Source organism: Scyliorhinus torazame, chromosome 12, assembly GCF_047496885.1.
Source record: "Scyliorhinus torazame isolate Kashiwa2021f chromosome 12, sScyTor2.1, whole genome shotgun sequence".
Lineage (NCBI taxonomy): Eukaryota > Metazoa > Chordata > Chondrichthyes > Carcharhiniformes > Scyliorhinidae > Scyliorhinus > Scyliorhinus torazame.
In genome coordinates this window covers 11,385,690-11,410,372 of record NC_092718.1, presented here as the reverse complement: position 1 = coordinate 11,410,372, position 24,683 = coordinate 11,385,690, and the positions used below count along the sequence as shown (strand labels likewise).

The following is a 24,683-nucleotide window of genomic DNA, read 5'->3' as shown; positions in this document are numbered from 1 at the left end:
GTATCACAGAAACAGCCACAGTGCAACAAATTACACCCCCAAATCGACACGAGGGGTGATCGGAAGAAAACGATGTGTCACATTCACGTGCAAACTTCCAAATACAGATTTGAACTACAATTAGGGTAAAAACACTCACTACCTTCAGCAACAGATACCTACAAAAGGCACGGAGGCACAGGAGAACCAACGATTCATGCTGGTGCAGGATGCTGCCGGTGTTGTGGGAGATTTACAGTGGCAAAGTGCAGCTTGCTATAAATCTTCAACTCCGCAATTTGCACAGTGGAAAGCGACCAAGGCCAGAAAACACAAGTGGCTATTGCAGGCTCTGCACCGTCCTACAACTTCAGAAGAATCGCATGGCGTCAGTTCATAATCCTGCTCGAGCATTTTACTAAATTCTCCTCATCTTCTGCTTCTTCCTGTGACTGCATTACTCCTCGGGAGGGTTTATTTGCTGCTGAAATGGGTGTTCCCAGCTCCGTTTCAGAAACCACAAGACTGCCGCCCAGAGATCAAAACACGGCCAGGTAGAGGAGCTCCTCCCCTTCCTCCAGTGCAGCTGGGTTTTTTTGGGTGTTCTTCTGTTTGATTCCAGTTCTTCTCAACGCAAGCAACTGCAACGCAAGGTCTTCGAGTTCTTTCTGCTGGGCAGTGCATGCCACAGTGGCCTGCACCAAGTGCAAGTAAAGCTTTTAACTGGACTCGAAAATATCACACCCGGATCACAGTAAACAGGCCATCAGTCAGCCAACTCCTTCATTTTTGACCTCTCAACCTTCTGAGAGATGTCTGCAAGGTATGGCTAATAATAATTCTGTGCATGCATAGCCAGTGAGTAATGGAGTATCAAGCTATCATTAAAGCCAAAAAGAGGCCCAGAGAAGAACTGTGGTACCATTAAGGCATGTTTTGCAGATTCTACAAATAGTCAGCTCCAGCAGAGAGTTGCAAGGTCCAGAAAGCCTTTGGCTGACCTCCGAATAGCATCAAATGGCCGATTAACCAGGGCACACACGGTTACTACCAGGATGCCTGCTTTCCTTGCACAACGCACTGATTGCATCATCATTTTTATAGGCAGATTAAGATTCTCCGCCGCGACTGCAACATTTCTCATGTGTCCTTCTGGGCCCTGCAATTCCCCATCAAAGCATCTCACTCCGCACTGCCCAGAGCGAATACATGTCAGCAGCAAGTAGCAATAACATTGTCACAAGCAAGTCAGTCAATCACACAAGGAGAAACATATCATGCTACTGGCCAGGACATGTATTTTAAACCATGCGCCCTAAATATATTTCCAGCTACAGCAATTGATATTATCATTTGGAATTTAAGACTATTAAAAACACAGGATACTAGAATACTCAGTTTCATCTGATGAGCCGTCGCCAAGCTCTGACCAGGAGGCGACAGACTGCGTTCCTGAAAATCCTATAAGTGGGAGATTGAATGTTAACTTTAAGGTGACTTCTGAGACCAGAGTAATTACTGTCAGGCAAGTTGCCATACGAGCAGGAAACATACAAACTAGCAGCAGGCCATTCAGCCCCGCGCATCAGCTCCATCATTCAACATTTTTTTGTTTTTATTTTAATATAAATTTAGAGTACCCAATTCATTTTTTCCAATTAAGGGGCAATTTAGCGTGGCCAATCCACCTACCCTGCACATACAAAACAAAGAACAAAGAAAAGTACAGCACAGGAACAGACCCTTCGGCCCTCCAAGCCTGTGCCGACCATGCTGCCCGTCTAAACTAAAATCTTCTACACTTCCTGGGTCCGTATCCCTCTATTCCCATCCTATTCACGTATTTGTCAAGATGCCCCTTAAATGTCACTATCGTCCCGGCTTCCACCACCTCCTCCGCAGCGAGTTCCAGGCACCCACTACCCTCCGTGTAAAAAAACTTGCCTCTCGCACCTTAAACCTATGCCCTCTAGTAATTGACCCCTCTACCCTGGGGAAAAGCCTCTGACTATCCACTCTGTCTATGCCCCTCATAATTTTGTAGACCTCTACCAGGTCGCCCCTCAACCTCCGTCGTCCAGTAAGAACAGAGTTTATTCAACCGCTCCTCATAGCTAATGCATCTTTGGGTTGTGGGGGCGAAACCCACGCAAGCACGGGGAGAATGTGCAAACTCCACACAGACAGTGACCCAGAACCGGGATCAAACCTGGGACCTCAGCACCGCGAGGCAGCAGGGCTAACCCACTGCGCCACCGTGCTGCCCCGTCATTCAATATCCGATTGGAACTTCAACCCCACATTCCTGCCGACACCCCGATAACCTTTCACCCCCTTGGTAATCAAGGATCTATCAAACTCTGCCTTTCAAAACTCTGTTCCACTGCCTTTTGAGGAAGTGTTCCAGAAACTCGACCCTAAGAAATAATTTCTCCTCGTCTGTATCTTAAATGAGCGATCCATTATTTGTAAAGCAGTGACCCCCTAGTTCTAGATTCCCCCACAAGAGCAAACATCCTCTCCACATCCACCCTGTCAATACCCCTCGGGACTGTATTATGTTTCAATCAAGTCACCTCTTACTCTTCTACACTCCAGCGGATACAAGCCCAGCCTGTCTAATCTTTCCTCGTAAAAACCTGCCCACACTTCAGGTATTAGTCTGGTAGAGCCTCTCCGAACTGTTTCCAATGCATTTACATCTTTCCTTCAATGAGGAGACCAACACTGTACACAATACTCCAATTGTGGTCTCACTGGTACCCTGTACAACTGACGCATAAACTTTCTGCTCAACTCCTCGCACTATAAACAATAACATTCCATTAGCTTTCCTAATTACTTGCTGTACCTGCATACAAGCCTTTTGTGATTCATGCACGAGAACACCCAGATTTCTCAGAAACTCGGACGCACGTTTTGAACAAGAATTCATGTAAACAACAACTTGCATTTATGTAGTACCTCCAATTTAGCAAACAGGAGCCACGGAGATTAAACAAAATCTGACATTGAGCCACATGGAGAGATATCAGGACAGGTGACCAAAAGATAGGTCAAAGAGGAAGGTTTTAAAGGAGGATCTTGAAAAGAGAGGGGGACGAGGTTTAGGGAGGGAATTCCTGGGTTTAGGGCCGAGGCAGCTGAACAGAACCTCATTGTGCAACAGTTGTGCTTAATCCCCAAAAATGCAGCACCTTTTAACTTTTGCCATAGCGTACTGATACAGAGGTGTAATTTCCCCTGGCGCGGGAATCTAATACACAGGTACACAGTTTCAGGGTATGGGGTGATGAATGCAGGAATTTGGGGGCATAGCCTCAAAATAAGGGGGGAGTAGATTTAGGACCAAGTTAAGGAGGAACTTCTTCACCCAAAGGGTTGTGAATCTATGGAATTCCCTGCCCAGTAAAGCAGTTGAGGCTCCTTCATTAAATGTTTAAGATAAAGATAGCTAGTTTTTTTGAAGAAGGAATAAAGTGTTATGGTGTTCAGGCAGGAAAGTGGTGCTGAGACCACAAAAGATCAGCCATGATCTCATTGAATGGCGGATAAAGGAATAAAGTGCTATGGTGTTCGGGCGGGAAAGTGGAGCCGAGTCCACAAAAGATCAGCCATGATCTCATTGAATGGCAGAGCAGGCTCAAAGGGTCAGATGGCCTACTCCTGCTTCTTATTTCAAATATATTGTATTATATGTATTTGATGCAATAAAGGTTAAAGCCTGGGTTAGTGTGTGTACGACTGCTGCAGTCTTGTTTTTAAAAATCCTGGTTTGAAAGACAGCTAGGCTTTTTAGAGACAGGGGTGCAATTAAAGCATCATAAAAGCTTGGGCGAATGGAATTTTACTTATCTAAAAGAGGGTTCCCTGGGGAGTAGTTAATTAGAGGTGGTGTGTTCAATTTATTGGATGTAGTTAATGGGAGGAGGCAGGGGTTGAAGCTGTCTGGTGAAGGTTTAGAGTTAGTCTGTGAATGGAAGGCAAGTTGAGTAGCAGTTTCTATAAAAATACAGCCAAAGATTCTGCATTATTTTTAAGGGGGTGAGGTCTCTTCCTTTCATACAGACCCAAAAGATCTCTCTCCTCAAAGTGGAATGGCCAAGACCTCTCTTCACAGCAAGTATTGTAGCAAGGAGCCTGCTAACTGTATATAAAAGTGGATTGGGATCGGAGATGTTTTTGTTGTTTGAGTGGGAATAAAGATAGCAGTTAAGGGTTACCGTGTCACAGTATTGATTAGCATTGTTTAAAGGGTAATTGTAAACTATTTTCTTGTGATGTTAAAGATATTTTACTACTTTGTCAGAAATAAAGTTTGTTTTAATAGATCATATTCCTATTTTGTGTGAAATAATTCCTCCAGCGAGGTATCCTTTCCTCTCAGCCTTACGAAATAAAATATTGGGATTTCTGTCCAGTATCCTCGCCACTGCTGGGGTCTGGTCTGGGATCGCAATAGGGTTAATCACCTGGGATCAAGACAAGAGGAGATATTTTCCACCCAGAGAGTTATGAATCTTTGGAATCAACTACCCTACAGGGTTGTGGATGCTCAATCATCGAGTATACTTAAAGCGAAGACAGATTTTATGCAGAGCTGGTGGGAAAGTGGATTTGAGGCAGATCAGCCGTGATCGTATTGAGCAGGCTTGAGGGGGCGAACGGTTTCCTCCTGTTCCTATTCATTACGGGAACTTTAACATATTGACACCAAGCTACTTAAGGCATTAGGTCAGAAAACCAAAGATTGGTGCAAAGAGGTCGCTTTTAAGGAATTTCTTAAATGAGGAAAGCGGAGAGAAAAAAGGAGTAAATGCCAGGGCTTGGGGCCTAGGCAGGTCAAGACACAGCCTTGAGGGGCCCCGAGCGATGGAACGCTTATAATTGGGAATGTAGATGGGGTCAGAATTAGAGCAATACTGATTATATAGGAGGATTGTGGGTTTGTAGAATGCTCTTACTCCCAAGTATGGGACAGCCAACAAATAAATCTAGGAAATGTTCAGCTGTTGTTTTGATAAATGGCAGCTTGGGTAACCGATATTCTGACAAGCCACAAGGAGACCACACAGTACCCAGAATTTGCATTTATACAACGTCCTTCATGACTTCATAAAGTGCTTTACCGCCAATTTTTTTATTTTTTGGGAGTGTTTACGTTGCTCCAATGTAGGACGTCGAACAGGCCAATATGCACACAGCAAGCTCCTACAAGACTTTGGTTGAGGGATAAATATTGGGCAGGCTGGCTGAGAACTTCCCTGCTCTTCTTTGACATTGTGCTAAGGGATCATTGACGTCCATTGTAAAGAATGCACCTTGGACACTGCAGAGCCCCCTTCGATACCACGCCAAGATTTTGAGTCTCTGGAGAGGGCCTTGAACTCACAACATTCTGACTTGAGGCACTGAGCCATGGATGACAAGAATCTCTTATTCTTTCAAAGTTATAACCCAGAGTGTTCATTCAGCAGTAAATATTTCCAGCTGTTCCTTCACAAAAGCATTTCCGAATCCTCGTTGTAGAAGTTTTGTAAACAAACCACCAGCAATTTAAAATGAAAACAGCAAGACGACATGACAGAATAGGTTTTTACGAAAGATCAGAGGTCCCAATGAATATTATGAATTTTATTGCAAAACTGCAGTACATTTAACTTCACAAGAAAATATCTTTGTTTTGGTTAGTTGAGAGGCACCATGTAGGCACTGTTGCTTCAGAGCGCCGGGGTCCCGGGTTCGATTCCCGGCTTGGGACACTGTCTGTGCAGAGTCTGCGCGTTCTCAGTGTCTGCGTGGGTTTCCTCCGGGTGCTCTGGTTTTCTCCCGCAAGTCCCGAAAGACATGCTATCAAACATTCTGAATTCTCCCTCTGTGTACACGAACAGGCACCGGAGTGTGGCGACTGGGGGATTTTCACAGTAACTTCGTTGCAGCGTTAATGTAAGCCTACTTGTGACACTAATAAAGATTATATCAGCACAGTTTTGCCCCACTGAAACGGATACCCTTGCCGTAAATATCTGCTCCAGGTGCATTCTGAATGTAACAAAACAATCTAGCCTTCTAAAGTTTGTGTGTCTGACAAAGGGTCTGTGTTTGGACAGGGTGAACACGACAGTGCCAATCTACTTTCCTAATCACAAGGAATGGAGGAGGCCGACTTTGCATTAACACCATTGCTGGGAAGAGGCAAAAGCAATCATAAATCCCACCCTCCAGCAGGAAAATTAATATAAATACAGTACAATGTTGGAGGGGCTGTCATTTGGAGGTGCTGTCTAAACAAGGCCCAGTCTCCCCTCTCTGTGCAGAAAAGGTCCCACTCTACTATTTCAACCAGGAGCAGGTGAGGTACCCCTGGTGTCCTAGTCAATATTTATCTCACCAATACCATGAAAAATAACAGGTTATTTGGTCATCAGCCATTAAATGCAAGAACACCAAATTTCAAACAACAATAATTTATACTACAGGAGTAAAGAGCGCCGATTGGTTGGCAAGTCAACTCTGACTGGCAAAGGCCAGCCAATCACCCTCGTCGCCTTCAGTATAAATTGTTGTAATTGTTTCAAAGTTTGCATTACTATTTGTCCTGTTGAGTGCAAGTCAAAAAGCTTTGTCAACATGTCTCTTTCCAGCAAGATTCAAAAAGTGCTACATAAATGCATTTCTGGCATGAGAGAGACGAGTAAAGGCAGGAGAACCAACGGCGGGGTGGTTGGGGAAGGTGGCATTGTTTGTGTAAGCCATGTTGGCTGGGGTTTGTTGTGCAAAATTGTTACAATTATAAATGCCTCGATAAAATACTTTCTAAAAAAATAATTAAATGCATGTCTGTCTTTGAGGCTGTCCCAGGGTTCAAGACCATGATTAAAATTGCTCAATTGTGAATCATGACATCTAGATCATAAAAATCTTCTCAAACAGCCAAAGAAATCCTCATTTCTTGTTCCCCACAAGATGGGAAAAAGTGTTCAACATCCTTAATTATTTTTCACCAATCTTAATTGTATATCCTTTGGCACAGTAGTAAACAAAGACTTCAATTCCAAGGACTAAATATTTGGTCTCCATTTGATAGAAGATGCTTGCACCCGGTTTACGTATAAACACGCCAATGGGTGAAAACCCTATATATGAACCGTTTGAACCACTTCAACTCTTTTCTGGGATTAGATCACAGGCTTATAATTACTCTTGGGTACCCTATAGGTCCATAAAAATAAATTGTATTCAGCTGAGCCATTACTGGAACTCCGAAATAGCTGATGCATTATCTCCATTTTTCTGCCTGAAAGTGATACATCATCACAGCTAAAGTAAATGTTATAATTAGCTTGTTGGAATTCTGTGGAATTTATGGTGACATCAAGGAAGGCCAAAAAAGGATATAATAATCAGCCAGGACAACAATAGGTGGGAGTGAGCTGGAGAGGGAGCCAAGGTACGTGGTTAGTAATCCTGCAGGAACTAAGGGCACCATGCTTATAGCCCCATTACAAAATGTCAAATGGCTACATTTAATTATGCCACAACAACGTGCGCTTGCACAGTTGTAGTGCCTATATGAATGCTATATCCCACACAGTGCATTGTACTGGACAGGTTTAGCTCTGTTGGCTGATGCAGAGTGAGGCCAACATGGGCAGCACGATAGCACAAGTGGACAGCACTGCGGCTTCACAGCGCCAGGGTCCCAGGTTCGATTCCCCGCTGGGTAACTGTCTGTGCGGAGTCTGCACGTTCTCCCCGTGTCTGCGTGGGTTTCCTTTGGGTGCTCCGGTTTCCTCCCACAGTCCAAAGACGTGCAGGTTAGGTGGATTGGCCGTGCTAAATTGCCCTTAGTGACCAAAAAGGTTAGGAGGGGTTATTGGGTTACGGGGATAGGGTGGAAGGGAGGGCTTAAGTGGGTCGGTGCAGACTCGATGGGCCGACTGGCCTCCTTCTGCACTGTATGTTCTATGTTCTATGACAACAACATGGGTTCCATTCCCGTACCGGCTGAGATTATTATGAAGGTACGTGGTTAGTAATCCTGCCTATCAATTATCAAATTCTCCTCAAAGGGAAAAGCAGTCTATGGTCATCTGGGACTATGGCTGCTTTACTTACTTACGGGGTCGGTGGTATAGTAAGCCAAGACTAATTCCCAAAATTGCCTTTCCCCAACCCCACATGAACTTTGTTTAATTCTCATTCATCTGTATTCCACTATACCACAACATACTGTGCTTAATACTCATTACACTTTCCACTATAACATTACGTTATATTCTTAATCCTCAGGAACCTATAATCAACAATATCCATTTCATACCATTTTCCTCAATTTCCTTTCATAAAATTACTTGTGCAAGGTGGTAAGAAAGCTGTATCCCTAATAATTGATCAAATCTGGTATCTGATTACTGCTCAAGATACAAATAATAGAACAGAGGTAAACTGGAACCCCCCCCCCCCCCCCCCCGACCAATGCATATTCAACCGATAGGGGAAATTGCACATGCGCAGGCAGGCATAATGTGAGGAGAGTGCTTGTGCGTAAAGACGCTTCCGCATCAAGAGACAGTGCTAATTATAACTGACAACCTGCTGAAAAATACGAAAATTAATTATCAAATTCCGAGGGCGGCACGGTGGTTAGCACTGCTGCCTACGGAGCCGAGGACACAGGTTCGGTCCCGGGTCACCGTCTGTGTGGAGTTTGCAGAATCTCCCAGTGTCTGCGTGGGTCTCGCCCCCACAACCCAAAGATATGCATGGTAGGTGAATTAGCCACGCTAAATTGCCCATTAATTGGAAAAAATATAATTGGATACCCTAAATTTAAAAGAAAAGGAGGGGGGGGGGGATTTATCACATTCCAGAATTACGACATGATTTGAACGGACGCATCAGGTCGGTTCAGTTGGGAATAATCACATTTTTGGATCAGAAAGCGGTGGATTCAATGGGATACGCTATATTTCGGCGCTATAGTGAACTTCAAAATTACTTCCATCGGCCGTAAAGTACTTTGGGGCATCCCGTGACTGCGAAAGGTATCTCAGAAATGCAAGCCTTTCTTCACCAAAGGTTTGTCGTCCCCTGTTTAACAGCGACTGGATCGAAGTTTGGCAACACAAAAAAAAAATGGCGGCAGTAGAGATACGCACGCCACAGAAGAAATCAATGCGAAAATGCCCCGGAGAGTTTAGCAGATGGAAGACCATCACAAAGAGGATGGATAAATATTCTAAAACTGTCAGGATGCAGAGGTAGTTTTATGTGATCAATGGTTGTATTGTTGGATATTAGATATTAACGGTACAGATTGAGGGTTTTTGGTTTCAGTTCAAACTGTGTCCATGGGAGAGTTTACAGTGTGATGCGTAAACATGAGCTTGAAGAAAGTTAGAAAGGTTTATTGAGTTTGGTTTTAAACTGAACCCGCAGCAGTCGGAACTGGGAAGCTAGAGGAGGAGGGGGACGGGGGGGGGGGGGGGGAAGAGACGGGACAGATCTCTTAGTTCTGCGAGAAGAAAAGCCATACCATGGGAGTAATGGGCAAGAAACAAAGTCCAGAAGCTAAATGACAAGTTAGTGCTAGAAACTAAAGAATGAAGAGAAGTTTCCAAGAAGATTGAAGTAAAATGGAACAGAGAGAAACTGCTATTGGAACAGGGTGCTTTCCGTTGAAGTTAAAATCAGAGTTGAAGAGTGTAGATCTGGTGAAGTTAGCTAGTGAAAATCCGGTGATATTTGACGGACCTCTAAATTTGGGTATATCTTACTCCAGCCTGTGACGCAAAAGGTTGAAACAAATGGTGGCTGGACCCCTGAGAGACTGTGTAAACGTTTGAACGCTCCTGGCGATTCAAGACAAAGGAATACCGAAAGGAGAGTTGGAAAACCGGGAGGCAGATCATTGCTGAAAACAGCCGAGAGAAAGCATTGCTTGAACGGAGATCCGAAGCCATGTCTTTTTTGGGAGAGGATTTTGGAAACCCTCGTGTGGAAGTTGGAGTCCAGCAGTGTAATAGTCACCTGGGGGAATTGTAGGAGAAACCTACAGAAGATACCTTGAGTGGCATCGGCCGCTTGTTTTCAGAAGCTAAAGGACAGTTGGTTCTGGAAAATAAATAATGAAGAGAAGTTTCCAGGAAGAGTGAAGTAAAAAGGAACAAAGAGAAACTGCTATTGCAGCAGGGTACTGTCCTTTGAAGTCCAAACCAGAGTCTGACCACAGTTCGCCTGTTGGGTTACAGGTACGATGTTAACTGAAAATGCTATGGCACAAGATATATTTTTTAACCCATGTCATCCTTAAAATCTGTATATATTTGTGAAGATAGGTGGGAGGGAAGGCGTACTGCATCATAGTCAAACCTTGTGTTTAATACATTCATTTTGTGTTGTTGAAGCTAATTAGCAGGCATGTGATTCTCTGTTCAGCCATGTTTTCCAAAAGTAAAAATTGCAGTCTTTTGAGCCATGGTTTTATTCTGGGACCTTCCTTTCCAGTTGGGATCATAACAAAATAAAGGTGGGATCATAACAACACAATGGTGCCAACATATAACACACATTCCATATTACTACCCTGTGAAGTTCAATGTTTAAATCACAGAGCTCCACAGCATTGTGTTAAAATAATGCTATTCATTTGGAGAAATTTGCCATCTTCAGGCACGGTGATACAGTCCTTAGCTCAAGCCCCACTTCAGAACTTGATGGCCATGGAAAGTGCATGCATAATGTAGCTAAACAGGTTGATTATCAGCTTGTAAATCTGCCCAACGTGCAGAATCGTGGTCTAATCTAATAAACGTCCATGGTCGTTAATGCCCTCTTGGAGACTGATACCTGCAGGAGGACAACTGCCCTCAGCGCTATTTCACCCCAAAGACAGGTACCAACCCATCTGCTGCAGTTTAAATTGGTCATCAAACCTACTGGTCCCATATTGCCTTTAAAAACGCAATGCTTTCAAGATGTGTCCTCGTGGAGTTCCATAATTATAGGCTTGCACACACCAAATATAGCTGACCATATACAATCCCTCATGCCCCAACCTCCAGCCACCAAAATACTATCTCATTACAGACATAGCTGGTAGACCATAAGCCTCAGCAGATACATCATTTAACAGGCTTGGCGTGCAGCATTCCCATTTTATACTGGTTGTGAATCGACAATGTGAACCTCTAAATGGGGAGTAGGGCTCACAGTGGGAGGTCGGAATCAGAAAACTCTTTAAGGCCTGGAACGTTACGATCCCAGTCGATGTTATGTCTGGACGAGAGGATTCCAGAATGAAACCCTGGCTCAAAAAACCACAACTTACGCAGAGGAACAGAGTCACAGACCACCAATTAGCTTTTAACAAAAAAAAAAATTAACCATGAAAAAATTGATCTATGAAACAACATACTTTTACTCTCTCCACCCCCCACTCCCTAGTTTAACCATTACACATGTTTTAGGATTAATACGGATTACAAAGTACATCTTAATCAGCAATGGTCTCATTAATATAAAGTCCCTTCTAAACAAGATGACTGCGCGCAAATGCACTCAGAACTCAGAGGGTATCTCCTCCAAATCCATCCCGATGATTGTTACATGAGGGTTTGCAAACTCCACCCCCAAAAACACTAAAACCTTCTCTCAATTATGCTTTCTCTTAGCTGTTTGCATTCTGAAATCCAGACGAGGTTTTCCAAATGACACTTTTAAACAAAGCTTCAGCTCCACTTTTACAACAAATCCAGTCCAGGATTTTACACCAACCCCTTTAGGATTTCTTTGTCTCGACTGCTGTGCAAGCTGCTCACAATTGCTTTGACTCTCGATTCCCAGACTGTATTAAAATTGCATCAGTGTTCGATTTATCTTTGAAGGTTGCTGACCTACTTTAAATCTGGTTACTTTAATTGTCCCTAACTGGGGACATTTTTGTTTAGAACAGAGAAAAGTACGGTACAGGAACAGGGCCTTCAGCCCTCCTAGTCTGCGCCTTTCTTGAATTGTTTTTTTGGGGTCTCTGTTCACTTAACTCCAGACTTCTTGGACATTTAATTTCACAATTTGTGCAATTTCCTTAGCTAGCTGGACTTTAGATTTCTGAAATCTGTTTTCTTAACTATCACTCAATAGTATGGCATTACATGGCCTGGCCTGCTAAATATTTCCAGCCGGTTCTTTATTTCAGATTTCCAGTATCCACAGTATTTTGCTTAAGCCTTCATCATTGTTCCCAATTACTTTCTCTCAAAAGTCCCCAATTCTGAACACTTCAATTTGTTCTTCTGATAACCATTTTGCTCTAACCGGGGAGCAGAAAAGTTAAAATCTGGCTTTACCATTTGAAAATGGCAACTTAAAAACTTTTACTGAGCAAACGGCAGACCTAGGCATGGTGAACAGGACCAAGCAACCAAGCGTTAATGTTAAGACGTTTTAGGTGCTGTTGCAGAAAGAGTCAAAGGTTCTTCTCCTTTTCACAAACACCTTTATTTCACTTTAACAGACTCTGCACAAAACTCTATCTTCACATCACCTGACCCAAAGGCCACCTGAAGCCTCTTTACAGATCAGTGTCAATTATTGGATACTTAGCATAAATGAGACAACTAATTGGAATGTCCCTTAATGGTCAGTGGCGGCATCAGAAAAGCAAAGCAACCATTTAGTCTACTCCAGCTTTAAGCCCTATTGCAGAAACTTGACCGCAGAATCCAGGCTGACACCCCTGGAGTGTTAACCTGCCAGAGGTGCAACCTTTTGGATGAGATGTTAACCCAGTCCAGTCCCTACCTACCCCCTCAAGTGGATGCCAAAGATCCCACTGAGAGCCCCTTTAAAAATAATAATTTTATTAATTCACGGGATGTGGGCGTCACTGTTTGGGCTAACATCCCTAATTGCCCTTGAACGGAGTGGCTGGCTGGGCCATGTCACAGGGCAGTTAGGAGTCAATCACGCTGGACCTGGAGTCAAGTGTAGGCCAGGCCAGGCAAAAGATGGCAGATTTCCTTCCCTAGAAAGGTGGGTGTGATCATCACACTTTCGATTCCAGAATTTTATTGAATTCAAGTTTCACCATCGACCATGGTGGGATTGGAACCTGGGGCCCCAGAGCATTACCCTCGGTCTTAAGATACAGAGTGCCTCTGCAATTTGTTTTCCAATCATGAGCCAACTCAGAGGCTCACCATCAGCTCCCCTCAAGCATCAGCAACATATATTGGCCTCTCTGGAGTCAAGTGGAAATTTATTTGAGGCAAGAGACATTTCAAACATGCGAACTGGAGCTGAATGTTTAGAAGAGGTAATGCAAAAGTAAAACACCTGGAAAACTTGCACAAGCCAGACCCAATTTGGCATGAATGGATAATATCAGATGGTGGGCTGGCCTCTCAATGGGACAGGTATGTGGAGAAACAGAGAACAGCGGTCAGCAGAGAAAGATTGTTCAAGATGTAGCCAACCCTGGGAACGAGGATGGAAAAAGACAAGCTGGCCTTGCCAGCAACGTTCGCATCCCATGGGGGAAAAAATTGTAAAAGGGGTTTTGCATCACTGTGGGGGATCTTTCTGTGCAGATTGACTAATGTGTACATTACATTATATGCTTAAAAAACACTTCATTGGGGAATCTGGAGGTCATGTAAGGCATGATGAGATAGAAGACCTAAGGGCCTCCTTCACACAAACTTTACTGGGGACTCCTGGGGTGATATGCATCACTGTAAATACACAAGGGGTTAATGTAGATATACTAGGACACTGTAAATACACAAGGGGTTAATGTAAATACACTAGGACTAAATAAACACTAGAGGGAGCACCAGAGACATCATGACAGACATTCAACCAATAGGTCAGTAAGATAGGACACGACCAATGGGCATTCGAGACACACCCAGAGGTGACACAACCACAAGGGGGCTACCCATATAAAAGGACAGGGCACACATGCTCTTTCTCTTTCCATAGGCATCACTCAGAGTGACAGGGGCAGATCAGGAAGCATCACACCCACCGCATGGATTAGAGCAGACTGGTTAGTTAGATTGAGTTACTATAGGTAGATTAGGAGAGTCAACCCCAAGTAGGAGAATTGTTAACTGGTCAATAAATGTGTTAAATCTATCTCCAAGTCTGAACCTTCCTTTGTCAGAGTATACATCAAGGAAGCAGCTTATGCTACATGAAGAAGCAGAACACAACAACTCCCAAGTATAGTTTCCCACCAAAAAACGTAAGCAAAACTGGTACACGGATGATTCAAAAGCTAGCTCTAGAAAAGTCTTAAATTAGGGTTTACCACATATTTAAATTGAGCCACATATAATGCGCCCAGCTTCAAAGACCGAGCAAAAGCTCATGTCTGCTAGCAGCAGGGTTAAGTACAGCTGACAGTATTTATTACAAACATCATTATGTCTTTAACACAAGCTCTGGTTATGTGCAATCACCTTCATGGTCTTTGTTTGAAATTTAAAATCATTAATATTTCACAGCTGTAAGCATCCCTTTGATTGACTGATTGTGATGGACAAACCCAATAGCATTTCAATTTCAACTCATGACCGGATTCATTAACCCTCACATTAACACTCGCAGTCCCCTGTGCAGTGGTACACTCCAGCTCAGAACCCATGCCACATAAACTGTTGCCAACCCTCAGGGACTGCCCTGGTGTCTCCGGAATTGAAAACTAATCACCAAGCTAAAGCATAAACCCGGAGAGAAGGATGTTTATAAGAAAGAAAATTTGTACTTCCACCGCTTATTTTCTTTGAATGTCTGCCTTCTGCACTACATTCTATGATTAATCTAGGACAAAGGTTCGGCACAACATCGTGGGCCGAAGGGCCTGTTCTGTGCTGTATTTTTCTATGTTCTATACCAGTTCTAACGGTAGAGCAGGGGGTGGGGGAGGGGAGAGAGAGAGAGAGAGAGAGAGAGAGAGAGAGAGAGAGAGAGAGAGAGAGAGAGAGAGAGAGAGAGAGAGAGAGAGAGAGTTTAGACAGGGCAGAAACGAGGAGACACCCGGTGCAATCTTCAGAAATACTTCTAACCAAAGTCGGCAACCTTTACCCATCCTGCAAAACATTTGACACGCGAACACATGATCTTAACCATGATGTAATCGATGATTTACTTCAAATGCAACTGGGGATTTAAGTTACAGGGATTGCACCGTGAAAAGTGTCCGCGCAGACAGAAACAGAATTAGCATTATGAGTTGATCACCTATTGTCAGACGAGGTCAGAGTCGTCATCATCTTGTAGTTATATAGTATCATGTGAGTGCCCCTTTAAGAAAGCTTTCGTCTCTTATCATGTGACTTGTAGCACATTGGGCTGTGGCTGTGAGGTGAGAGGTGGTTTCAGTTTGACTGTTTTGGACTGCAGGAGGAGAAGTATTTTCTCTATTTTCCTCGGTTATCATTTTAAAAGCTGTTCCAGTAACAAGCTGGTTTAGCACAGTGGGCTAAATAGCTGCCTTGTAAAGCAGACCAAGGCCAGCAGCACGGGTTCAACTCCCGTACCAGCCTCCCCGAACAGGCGCCGGAATGTGGCGACTCGGAGCTTTTCACAGCAACTTCATTTGCAGCCTACTTGTGACAATAAGCAATTTTTTTTTTTTTTAAAAAAGCACATTGGTTGTGGCTAACTGCCTTGGTAACTTTAAAGATAGAGTTGTTTTCCAGAAGCAGTTTTGAATCTGCTGGATGGAACTGGATCTGAATCTCAGGGGAAGGACCAGTCCCATTCAAATTCAAGTGAGATTACAGTGTGCTGGGCCAGGCCCTTGAAAAGGAGTTTTGGTTTAATTGGACTGTGTTATTGAATTGGAACAGTTATGGGGGAATTCATTAAGTGTTATACATTGATTAGGGTAGCTGTGTATGTCTTTATGTTGCTAAGAATTCTGACAATAAACCTTGTTTAAGTGTCTAGGAAGTCTGATGAATCTCACCTGCAGTGAAAGCTTTTATGCTCATCCTAGCCAAATTCAACATAAAGGTTGTAGGTCATGAACTTCTTAATGCACTTTGGAGTTTCTACGCCCTGGCACATAACAATAGTGACTTTAACTAATCATCTCAAGGTGTTTCACAGGAGCATTATAAAGACAGAACGTTACACGGAGCCACATAAAACAATATTATGGCAGATGGCTTGGTTGAAGAGGGAAGGTTTACAAGTGCCCTCCAGAGAACATACAGTGCAGGAGGCCATTCGGCCCATCGAGTTTGCACCGACCTACTTAAGCCCTCACTTCCACCCTATCCCTGTAACTCAATAACCCCCCCTAACCTTTTTTGGTCACTAAGGGCAATTTATCGTGGCCAATCCACCTAACCTGCACGTCTTTGGACTGTGGGAGGAAACCGGAGCACCCGGAGGAAACCCACGCAGACACGGGGAGAACGTGCAGACTCCACACAGACAGCAACCCAGCGGGGAATCGAACCTGGGACCCTGGCACTGGGAAGCCACAGTGCTATCCACTTGTGCTACTGCGCTGCCCTAGAGGAGGAAAGTACGGTAGAGGTGGAGAAGTTTACAGAATGAATTCCAGAGCCAAGGACCCAGACAGCCGAAGGCCAATGGTGGATTGATTAAAACCAGGGATGCTCAAGAGGCCAGAATTGGACATGCGCAGAGGACCTGAAGGTTGTAGGATGGAGGTGACGACAAAGATAGGGATCTTGTGAGGCCATGCAGGGATTTAGAAACAAAGATGAGAATTTCTTTCCAAAAGAAGGCATCACTCAACCTCGAGCCTGTATAGATCCACAAGCTCACGGGTGATGAATAAATGGGAAGTTGAGTAAAGGGCAGAGATTTGGATAACCTCAAGATTATGGGAGGGTAGAATGTGGGAGGCCAACCAGCGGCTTGTTAGAATAGTTAGTTTCGGAGGTAACAAAAGCAAGGATGAGGGTTTTAGCAGAAGAGCTGAATTTAGCACACGTGGAGAAAGGCACTTCGCAAGTGGTTACTGAAACAGGAAAAGACAGACACAAAGACTCACCTTTCCAATCTAGCCATGACACTTTACTAATTAGCAATGTTTAAGAAAATTTCATTTTGATTAGGGAAATGGACAACTGCACCATAGAAGGCATGGAATATTGATTTCTTTTGTTTATTACAGAGCCCAATGCAAATGATTCAAACTGCTTGTAATTGTCAAAAGGAGTCAATTACAAAGGCAGGGATCTTCATGTACAAAATAGTTCATTGTGTACTCACTGTGGACTAACTAATTTAAAAGCCTAGTTCTATCTTGGAGCAATTTTAATTAGCCGTTTGTACCTCATTAAAGTGCAAATACCTTTGTGATGCACAGCGACTAATAGTTACAAGAGGTTACAGCCAAACGGGTTTTCCTGTCCTAAATAAATATCTATTTTAGTTTTAGTTGTAGAGTTTTAGTTTGGTTTTAAGTTTTACTATTCACTGCGCACAGCAGACACACACCATAAACATTAGGTTGATATAGGTAACGTTTGGACAGCAGTATAAATTCACATGTAAATGTGGTAATCGAGGGACTCCGGAAATCAAAAAATCCGTTCACCAGTTGATGTCTACGCCTCAATTCACCCAACCACAAATGGTTCAACTGTCAATAGCACAGAAGAGGAGAGTGAGATGATGTTTTTAAGGTATCATCCTTGAGTCAATTGGTAGCGTTTTTAAGGTATCATCCTTGAGTCAATGGGTAGCCCTCCCTTCTCGAGAGACAGAAGCTCATGGGTTTAAGCACAAATCCAGGATAAGACCACAAGACATAGGAGCAGAATTAGGCCACTCGGCCCATCGAGTCTGCCCCAACATTCAAATATGGCTGATATTTTTCTCATCCCCAGTCTCCTGCCTTCTCCCCATAACCCCCGATCCCCTTATTAATCAAGAACCTATCTATCTCTGTCCTAAAGACACTCGGTGATTTGGCCTCCACAGCCTTCGGCGGCAAAGAGTTCCACTGATTCACCACCCTCTGGCTGAAGAAATTCCTCCTCATCTCTGTTTTAAAGGATCGTCCCTTCAGTCTGAGATTGTCTCCTCTGCTTCTAGTTTTTCCTACGACTGAAAACATCCTCTCCATGTCCACTCTATCCAGGCCTCGCAGAATCCTGTAAGTTTCAATAGGATCCCCCCTCATCCTTCTAAACTCCAATGAGTACAGATCCAGAGTCCTCAACCGTTCCTCATACAAAACGCTCTTCATTCCAGGGATCATTCTTGTGAACCTCCTCTGGACCCTTTCTAAGCCCAGCACATCTTTCCTTAGATACGGTGCCCAAAACTGCTCACAATACTCCAAACGGGGTCTGACCAGAGCCTTATACAGCCGCAGAAATACATCCCTGGTCTTGTATTCTAGCCATCTTGACATGAATGCCAACATTGCATTTGCCTTCCTAACTGCCGACTGAACTTAACCTGAAGAGAGGATGACACTTCATTGCATACATGAGAAAGTGCTGTATTGTCAGAGGTGTCATCTTTCAGATGAAACGTTAAACTGAGACCCCTGTCTGCCCTCCTAGGCAGAGTATATAAAATATCCCACAGGATTCTTCGACAAAAAGCAGAGGAGTTATCTCCAGTGTCCAGGTCAACATTTATCCATTAACCAACCTCTAAATCAGATTATCCAGTCATTTATCTCATTATTATTTGCGGAATCTTGCAATTTGGCTCAAAAGTACTTCATTGCAGTGAACCGCTCTGGGATGCCCAGAAATTATGAAAGGGACAACAAGTGTTTTCTTTAGCCTTGCTCTAAAGGGCAGCATTGTGGCCCAGTGGTCAGCACTGCAGCCTCACGTTGCCGAGGTCCCAGGTTCGATCCTGGCTCTGGGTCACTGTCCGTGTGGAGTTTGCACATTCTCCCCGTGTCTGTATGGGTTTCGCCTCACAACCCAAAAGATGGGCAGTGTAGGTGGATTGGCCACACTAAATTGCCCCTTAATTGGAAAAATGAATTGGGTACTCTAAATTTATTTATTTTCAAACCTTGCTCTAAAAAGCTACTGTGCAACTGTAGACTTATTTTACAAAGAACCCTTAAACCTAAAACTGCTGAGCTAAACGTCAAATAGGCAGCTGGCAATACCAGATATGCCAGGTACTACATTCAGTCGGGAGTGTCAGATATCAACAAAATTTGGCTACTAAATAAACTTTTTTAAAAATTGCCTCAATCCTTTTACTGCAGCAAAAAACAATCAGTAAATCGGAAACATTTATTTACGTAGCATTTCTCACTCTGGTCGAAATTTGGCTACAAATTAGAGAAAAAGTAATTTAATATGAACTTAAGTTAGCAGGAAATGTTGGCAACATTGGAACATGAAGATTTTAGATATGATCATTCACCAGAACCAATGCCAATGCTAATGAAGAGTAGGTATTTAGAATTCTTGCCAAAGATGTGGACATCACGGACTAGACCAGCATTTGTTGCCCATCCCGAATTGCCCTGGAGAAGGTGGTGGTGAGCTGCCTTCTTTTTAAAAAAAAAAAAATAATTTTGAGTACCAAATTCATTCCCAATTAAGGGTCAATTTAGCATGGTCAATCCACCTACACTGCACATCTTTGGGTTATGGGGGTGAACCCCTCGCAAACACGGTGAGAATGTGCAAACTCCACACGGCCAGTGACCCAGAGCCGGGATCGAACCTGGGACCTCGTCGCCATGAGGCGGCAGCACTAACCACTGCGCCACCGTGCTGCCCCTATGTGAGCTGCCTTCTTGAACCGCTGCAGTCCATGTGGTGTCGGTACACACACAGCACTGTGTGGAAGTTCCAGCATTCTAACCCTGTGACAGTGAACGAACGGTGTTATATGTATAAGTCAGGACGGCATGTAGGTTGGAGGCGAACTTCCAGGTGGTAGTGTTCCCATGCACCTGCTGTCCTTGGCCTTCTAGTTGGCAGAGGTTGCAGATTTGGAAGGTGTATTAAAGTAGCTTTGGTGAGTTGCCGCTGTGCATCATGTAGATGGTGTACACACAGCTGCCACTGTTCATCAGTGGTGGAGGACGTTAATCCTTAAGCAGATGGGTGGGGTGTCAATCAAGCGGGCCACTTTATCCTGGATGATGTTGAGCTTCTGGTGTTGTTGGAGCTGCACTCATCCAAGCAAGTGGAGAGCATTCCCATCACACTCCTGACTTGTTGTCTTGTACAAGACAGACAGGCTTCTGGGGAGTCAGGCGAGTTACTCGCCACGGAACTCCCAGCCTCTGACTTGCTCTCGTAGCCACAGTATTTATATGGATGGTCCAGTTCAGTTTCCGGTCAATGGCAACCCCCCACCCCCCCCCCCCCCCCCCGGATGTCGATAGTGTTGGCCGGAATTGTTAAAACTGCCTTTTTCTCTCTGAACTTGCGTTTATTTTTGTGCAGTCGATCCCAAGTCAATTAACACGAGCTATTGTCAAACAAAATGCTGCACCGAGACACCAGGGGATTTCAAGACAAGTGGCCAAAAAAACCTTGGTCAAAGAGATTGGTTTCAAAAACAGTCTTAAAGAAAGGGAGGGTTGTACATAATAATCTTTATTATTGTGACAAGTAGGCTTACATTAACACTGCAATGAAGTTACTGTGAAAATCCTCTAGTCGCCACATTCCGGCGCCTGTTCGGGTACACAGAGGGAGAAATCAGAATGTCCAGTTCACCTAACAAGCACGTCTTTTGGGACTTGTGGGAGGAAACCCATGTAAACACGGGTAGAACGTGCAGACTCCGCACAGTGACCCAAGCTAGGAATTGAACCCAGGTCCTTGGCGCTGTGAAGCAACAGTGCTCATCACTGTGCTACACTGCCGCCCATGGTACAGCGGTTAGAGGGCGATCACAGCTGCCAAATATTGAGAGATGAAAACTGGGGATGCGAGAGAGGCCAGAATTGGGAGAAAATGCAGAGATATAGAGCAAAGCTGGGAAAATGGACTGGCCATTGCCGAGCCGAATGACGCAATGAATGGGTTGGAGGGACTGAATGCGTCGTGTTCCTCTCGACTGCGCAATTCCAGCCCATACTCTCTCATTGGAGATATCTCGACAGCGCAATCCCAGCCCATACTCTCTCATTGGAGATATCTCGCATTTGTACCTTTTCCTTTTGTGTTAACGGTTAACAAAAAAGTGGTTTCAAATGTGAACAGGTATCAGATGATCAAATTTTTCCGACTTAAGTCACTGGGCAGAAATGCTTGCTGACACGATGTCCGTTCAAGTGGAACTGATTCAATTAAGACTTTAGCATTCATTGTTCAATCAATATACTCTTTTACTAATCTAGATCCTGAGTATTGTAAAGATCGGTGCCTAGATTTTTTTTTTTTAAAAAGACAAGTCATGCTGGACATGTCGAGTAAACATCATGAGACCAGCTGACTGCTATAAAAGGCATTAACAAGATTTTTTCTCAATGTAGCAGCGACATGAAAAACGATCCATGGTATTCTAGACCCCATCATCACTCCAAACTGACAAATCTCAACCATTTGCTATCAGACACTCTGGCCGGTGTTTAAAAAAAAATCATCAGCAAAATTCATTTCGGCCAGCTCATCTCCCCGTGCCACTTAACACCCAGAGCAGGAGGAGGAATCGCACACAAGGGCAGTCACAGGGAGAAGCAATTTCACAGCCGCAATTTAACACATTCAACACCCTTTAAACTCTGCAATGCGCTGTATGTACACCGCGGATCTAGCACCAAAGTTGATGCACGCCACTTGGGCATCGATCAAATCGAGGCAAGGGAGGAAATTGCTGAGGCCTTGACAGAAATCTTTGGATCCTCATTGTCTTCAGGTGATGTCCCGGAAGACTGGAAAATAGCCAATGTTGTTCCTTTGTTTAAGAAGGGTAGCAAGGATAATCCAGGGAACTACAGGCCGGTGAGCCTTACGTCAGTGGTAGGGAAATTACTGGAGAGAATTCTTCGAGACAGGATCTACTCCCATTTGGAAGCAAGGGGTCGTATTAGCGAGAGGCAGCACAGTTTTGTGAAGGGGATGTTGTGTCTCACTAACCTGGTAGAGTTTTTCGAGGAGGTCACAAAGGTGATTGATGCAGGTAGGGCAGTGGATGTTGTCTATATGGACTTCAGTAAGGCCTTTGACAAGGTCCCTCATGGCAGACTGGTACAAAAGGTGAAGTCACACGGGATCAGAGGTGAGCTGGCAAGATGGACACAGAACTGTCTAGGTCATAGAAGGCAGAGAGTAGCAATAGAAGGCCGCGTTTCTGATTGGAGGGCTGTGACCAGTGGTGTTCCACAGGGATCAGTGCTGGGACCTTTGCTGTTCATAGTATATATAAATGATTTGGAGGAAAATGTAACTGGTCTGATTAGTAAGTTTGTGGACGACACAAAGGTTGGTGGAATTGTGGATGAGGACTGTCAGAGGATACAGCAGGATTTAGATCGTTTGGAGACTTGGGCGGAGAGATGGCAGATGGAGTTTAATACGGACAAATGTGAGGAAATGCATTTTGGAAGGTCTAATGCAGGTAGGGAATATACAGTGAATGGTAGAACCCTCAAGAGTATTGACAGTCAGAGAGATCTAGGTGTACAGGTCCACAGGTCACTGAAAGGGGCAACACAGGTGGAGAAGGTAGTCAAGAAGGCATACGGCACATGCTTGCCTTCATTGGCCGGGGCATTGAGTATAAAAATTGGCATGTCATGTTGCAGCTGTATAGAACCTTAGTTAGGCCACAGTTGGAGTATAGTGTTCAATTCTGGTCGCCACACTACCAGAAGGATATGGAGGCTTTAGAGAGGGTGCAGCAGAGATTTACCAGGATGTTGCCTGGTATGGAGGGCATTAGCTATAAGGAGAGGTTGAATAAACTTGGTTTGTTCTCACTGGAACGAAGGAGGTTGAGGGGCAACCTGATAGTGGCCTATAAAATTATGAGGGGCATAGACAGAGTGGATAGTCAGAGTCTTTTTCCCAGGATAGAGGGGTCAATTATTAGGGGGCATAGGTTTAAGGTGCGAGGGGCAAGGTTTAGAGGAGATGTACGAGGCAGGTTAGGTGGATTGGCCATGATAAATTGCCCTTAGTGTACAAAATTGCCCTTAGTGTTGGGTGGGGTTACTGGGATAGGGTGGAGGTGTTGACCTTGGGTAGGGTGCTCTTTCCAAGAGCCGGTGCAGACTCGATGGGCCGAATGGCCTCCTTCTGCACTGTAAATTCTATGATCATCTATGCAAGTTTTTTTTTTATACACAGAGGGTAGTGGGTGCCAGGAACTCGCTGCCGGAGGAGGTGGTGGAAGCAGGGACGATTGTGACGTTTAAGGGGCATCTTGACAAATACATGAATAGGATGGGAAGAGAGGGATACGGACCCCGGAAGTGTAGAAGATTGTAGTTTAGACGGGCAGCATGGTCGGCGCAGGTTTGGAGGGCCGAAGGGCCTGTGTCCCTGTGCTGTACTTTTCTTTGTTCTTTGTCCATGTACACCGCAGATCCAGCACCAAAGTTGATGCACGCCACTTGGGCATCGATCAAATCGGCTTCCTTGACTTTCTTCTTTTATTTTTAAAGATGTCTATTTACACCAGTCTCTCTCGCTCCTATTTTTGAAAGTACACTTTACAATCCAAGCACCATTCCTGGCTCTGTGATGAGTGGTAAGGGAGTGAAGACTTATTCAATCACTCAGATCTTGGACTGCTAAAATCAGAAGTGAGACTTGAAACTTGGCTCACATCCAGAATAGTTTGCGAATGTTATGGCGAAGTTACTTTACACCCAAGAACCTATTAAACTTCGGCAGTTTAAGATTTCAGAAAGGCGCTTTGGGAATAGTGACTCAATTGAATGACAAAACCCGGTACGACCTTTTGAAAATCCAAAAAGAAGTGGAAAGAGAGGAGTTCCATTATTTCTATGGAAATTACTTAGAAGATTAGTGGGATTGGGAGAATTACAAATTGAACTATCAGTCCACAATTCACCTCAACTAAGAATTACCCAAGGCTGGCTATTCCCCTTTTGATGGAATATTAATAATAATAATCTTTATTATTGTCACAAGTATAAGACCATAAGACATAGGAGTGGAAGGCCATTCGGCCCATCGAGTCCACTCCACCATTCAATCATGGCTGATTTCAACTCCATTTACCCGCTCTCTCGCCATAGCCCTTAATTCCTCGAGAAATCAAGAATTTATCAACTTCTGTCTTAAAGACACTCAACGTCCCAGCCTCCAACGCCCTCTGTGGCAATGAATTCCACAGACCCACCACTCTCTGGCTGAAGAAATTTCTCCTCATCTCTGTTCTAAAGTGACTCCCTTTTATTCTAAGCCTGTGCCCCCAGGTCCTAGTCTCCCCTGCTAATGGAAACAACTTCCCTACATCCACCCTATCTAAGCCATTCATTATCTTGTAAGTTTCTATTCGATCTCCCCTCAACCTCCTAAACTCCAATGAATATAATCCCAGGATCCTCAGACGTTCATCGTATGTTAGGCCTACCATTCCTGGGATCATCCGTGTGAATCTCCGCTGGACCCGCTCCAGTGCCAGTATGTCCTTCCTGAGGTGTGGGGCCCAAAATTTCTCTCAGTATTCTAAATGGGGCCTAACTAATGCTTTATAAAGCTTCAGAAGTACATCCCTGCTTTTATATTCCAAGC

The 24,683-nt window shown here is 44.2% G+C and overlaps 1 protein-coding gene across 3 annotated transcripts in view; it reads right to left on the bottom strand.

Moving 5' to 3' along the window:
• The window catches only part of LOC140387390 (uveal autoantigen with coiled-coil domains and ankyrin repeats protein-like), a 196,602-nt gene that overhangs the window by 106,383 nt on the left and 65,536 nt on the right, over nucleotides 1-24,683 (bottom strand). Inside the window, exon 1 of one of the 3 annotated variants that reach the window (XM_072470421.1) lies at nucleotides 163-850. The exons of the other annotated variants lie outside the window; for them this stretch is intronic. Coding sequence (XP_072326522.1) covers nucleotides 163-198 — 36 coding nt within the window. The 5' untranslated portion in view covers nucleotides 199-850. Of the gene's footprint in view, nucleotides 1-162; nucleotides 851-24,683 lie in introns of those variants that run through there. 3 annotated transcript variants of the gene reach the window in all.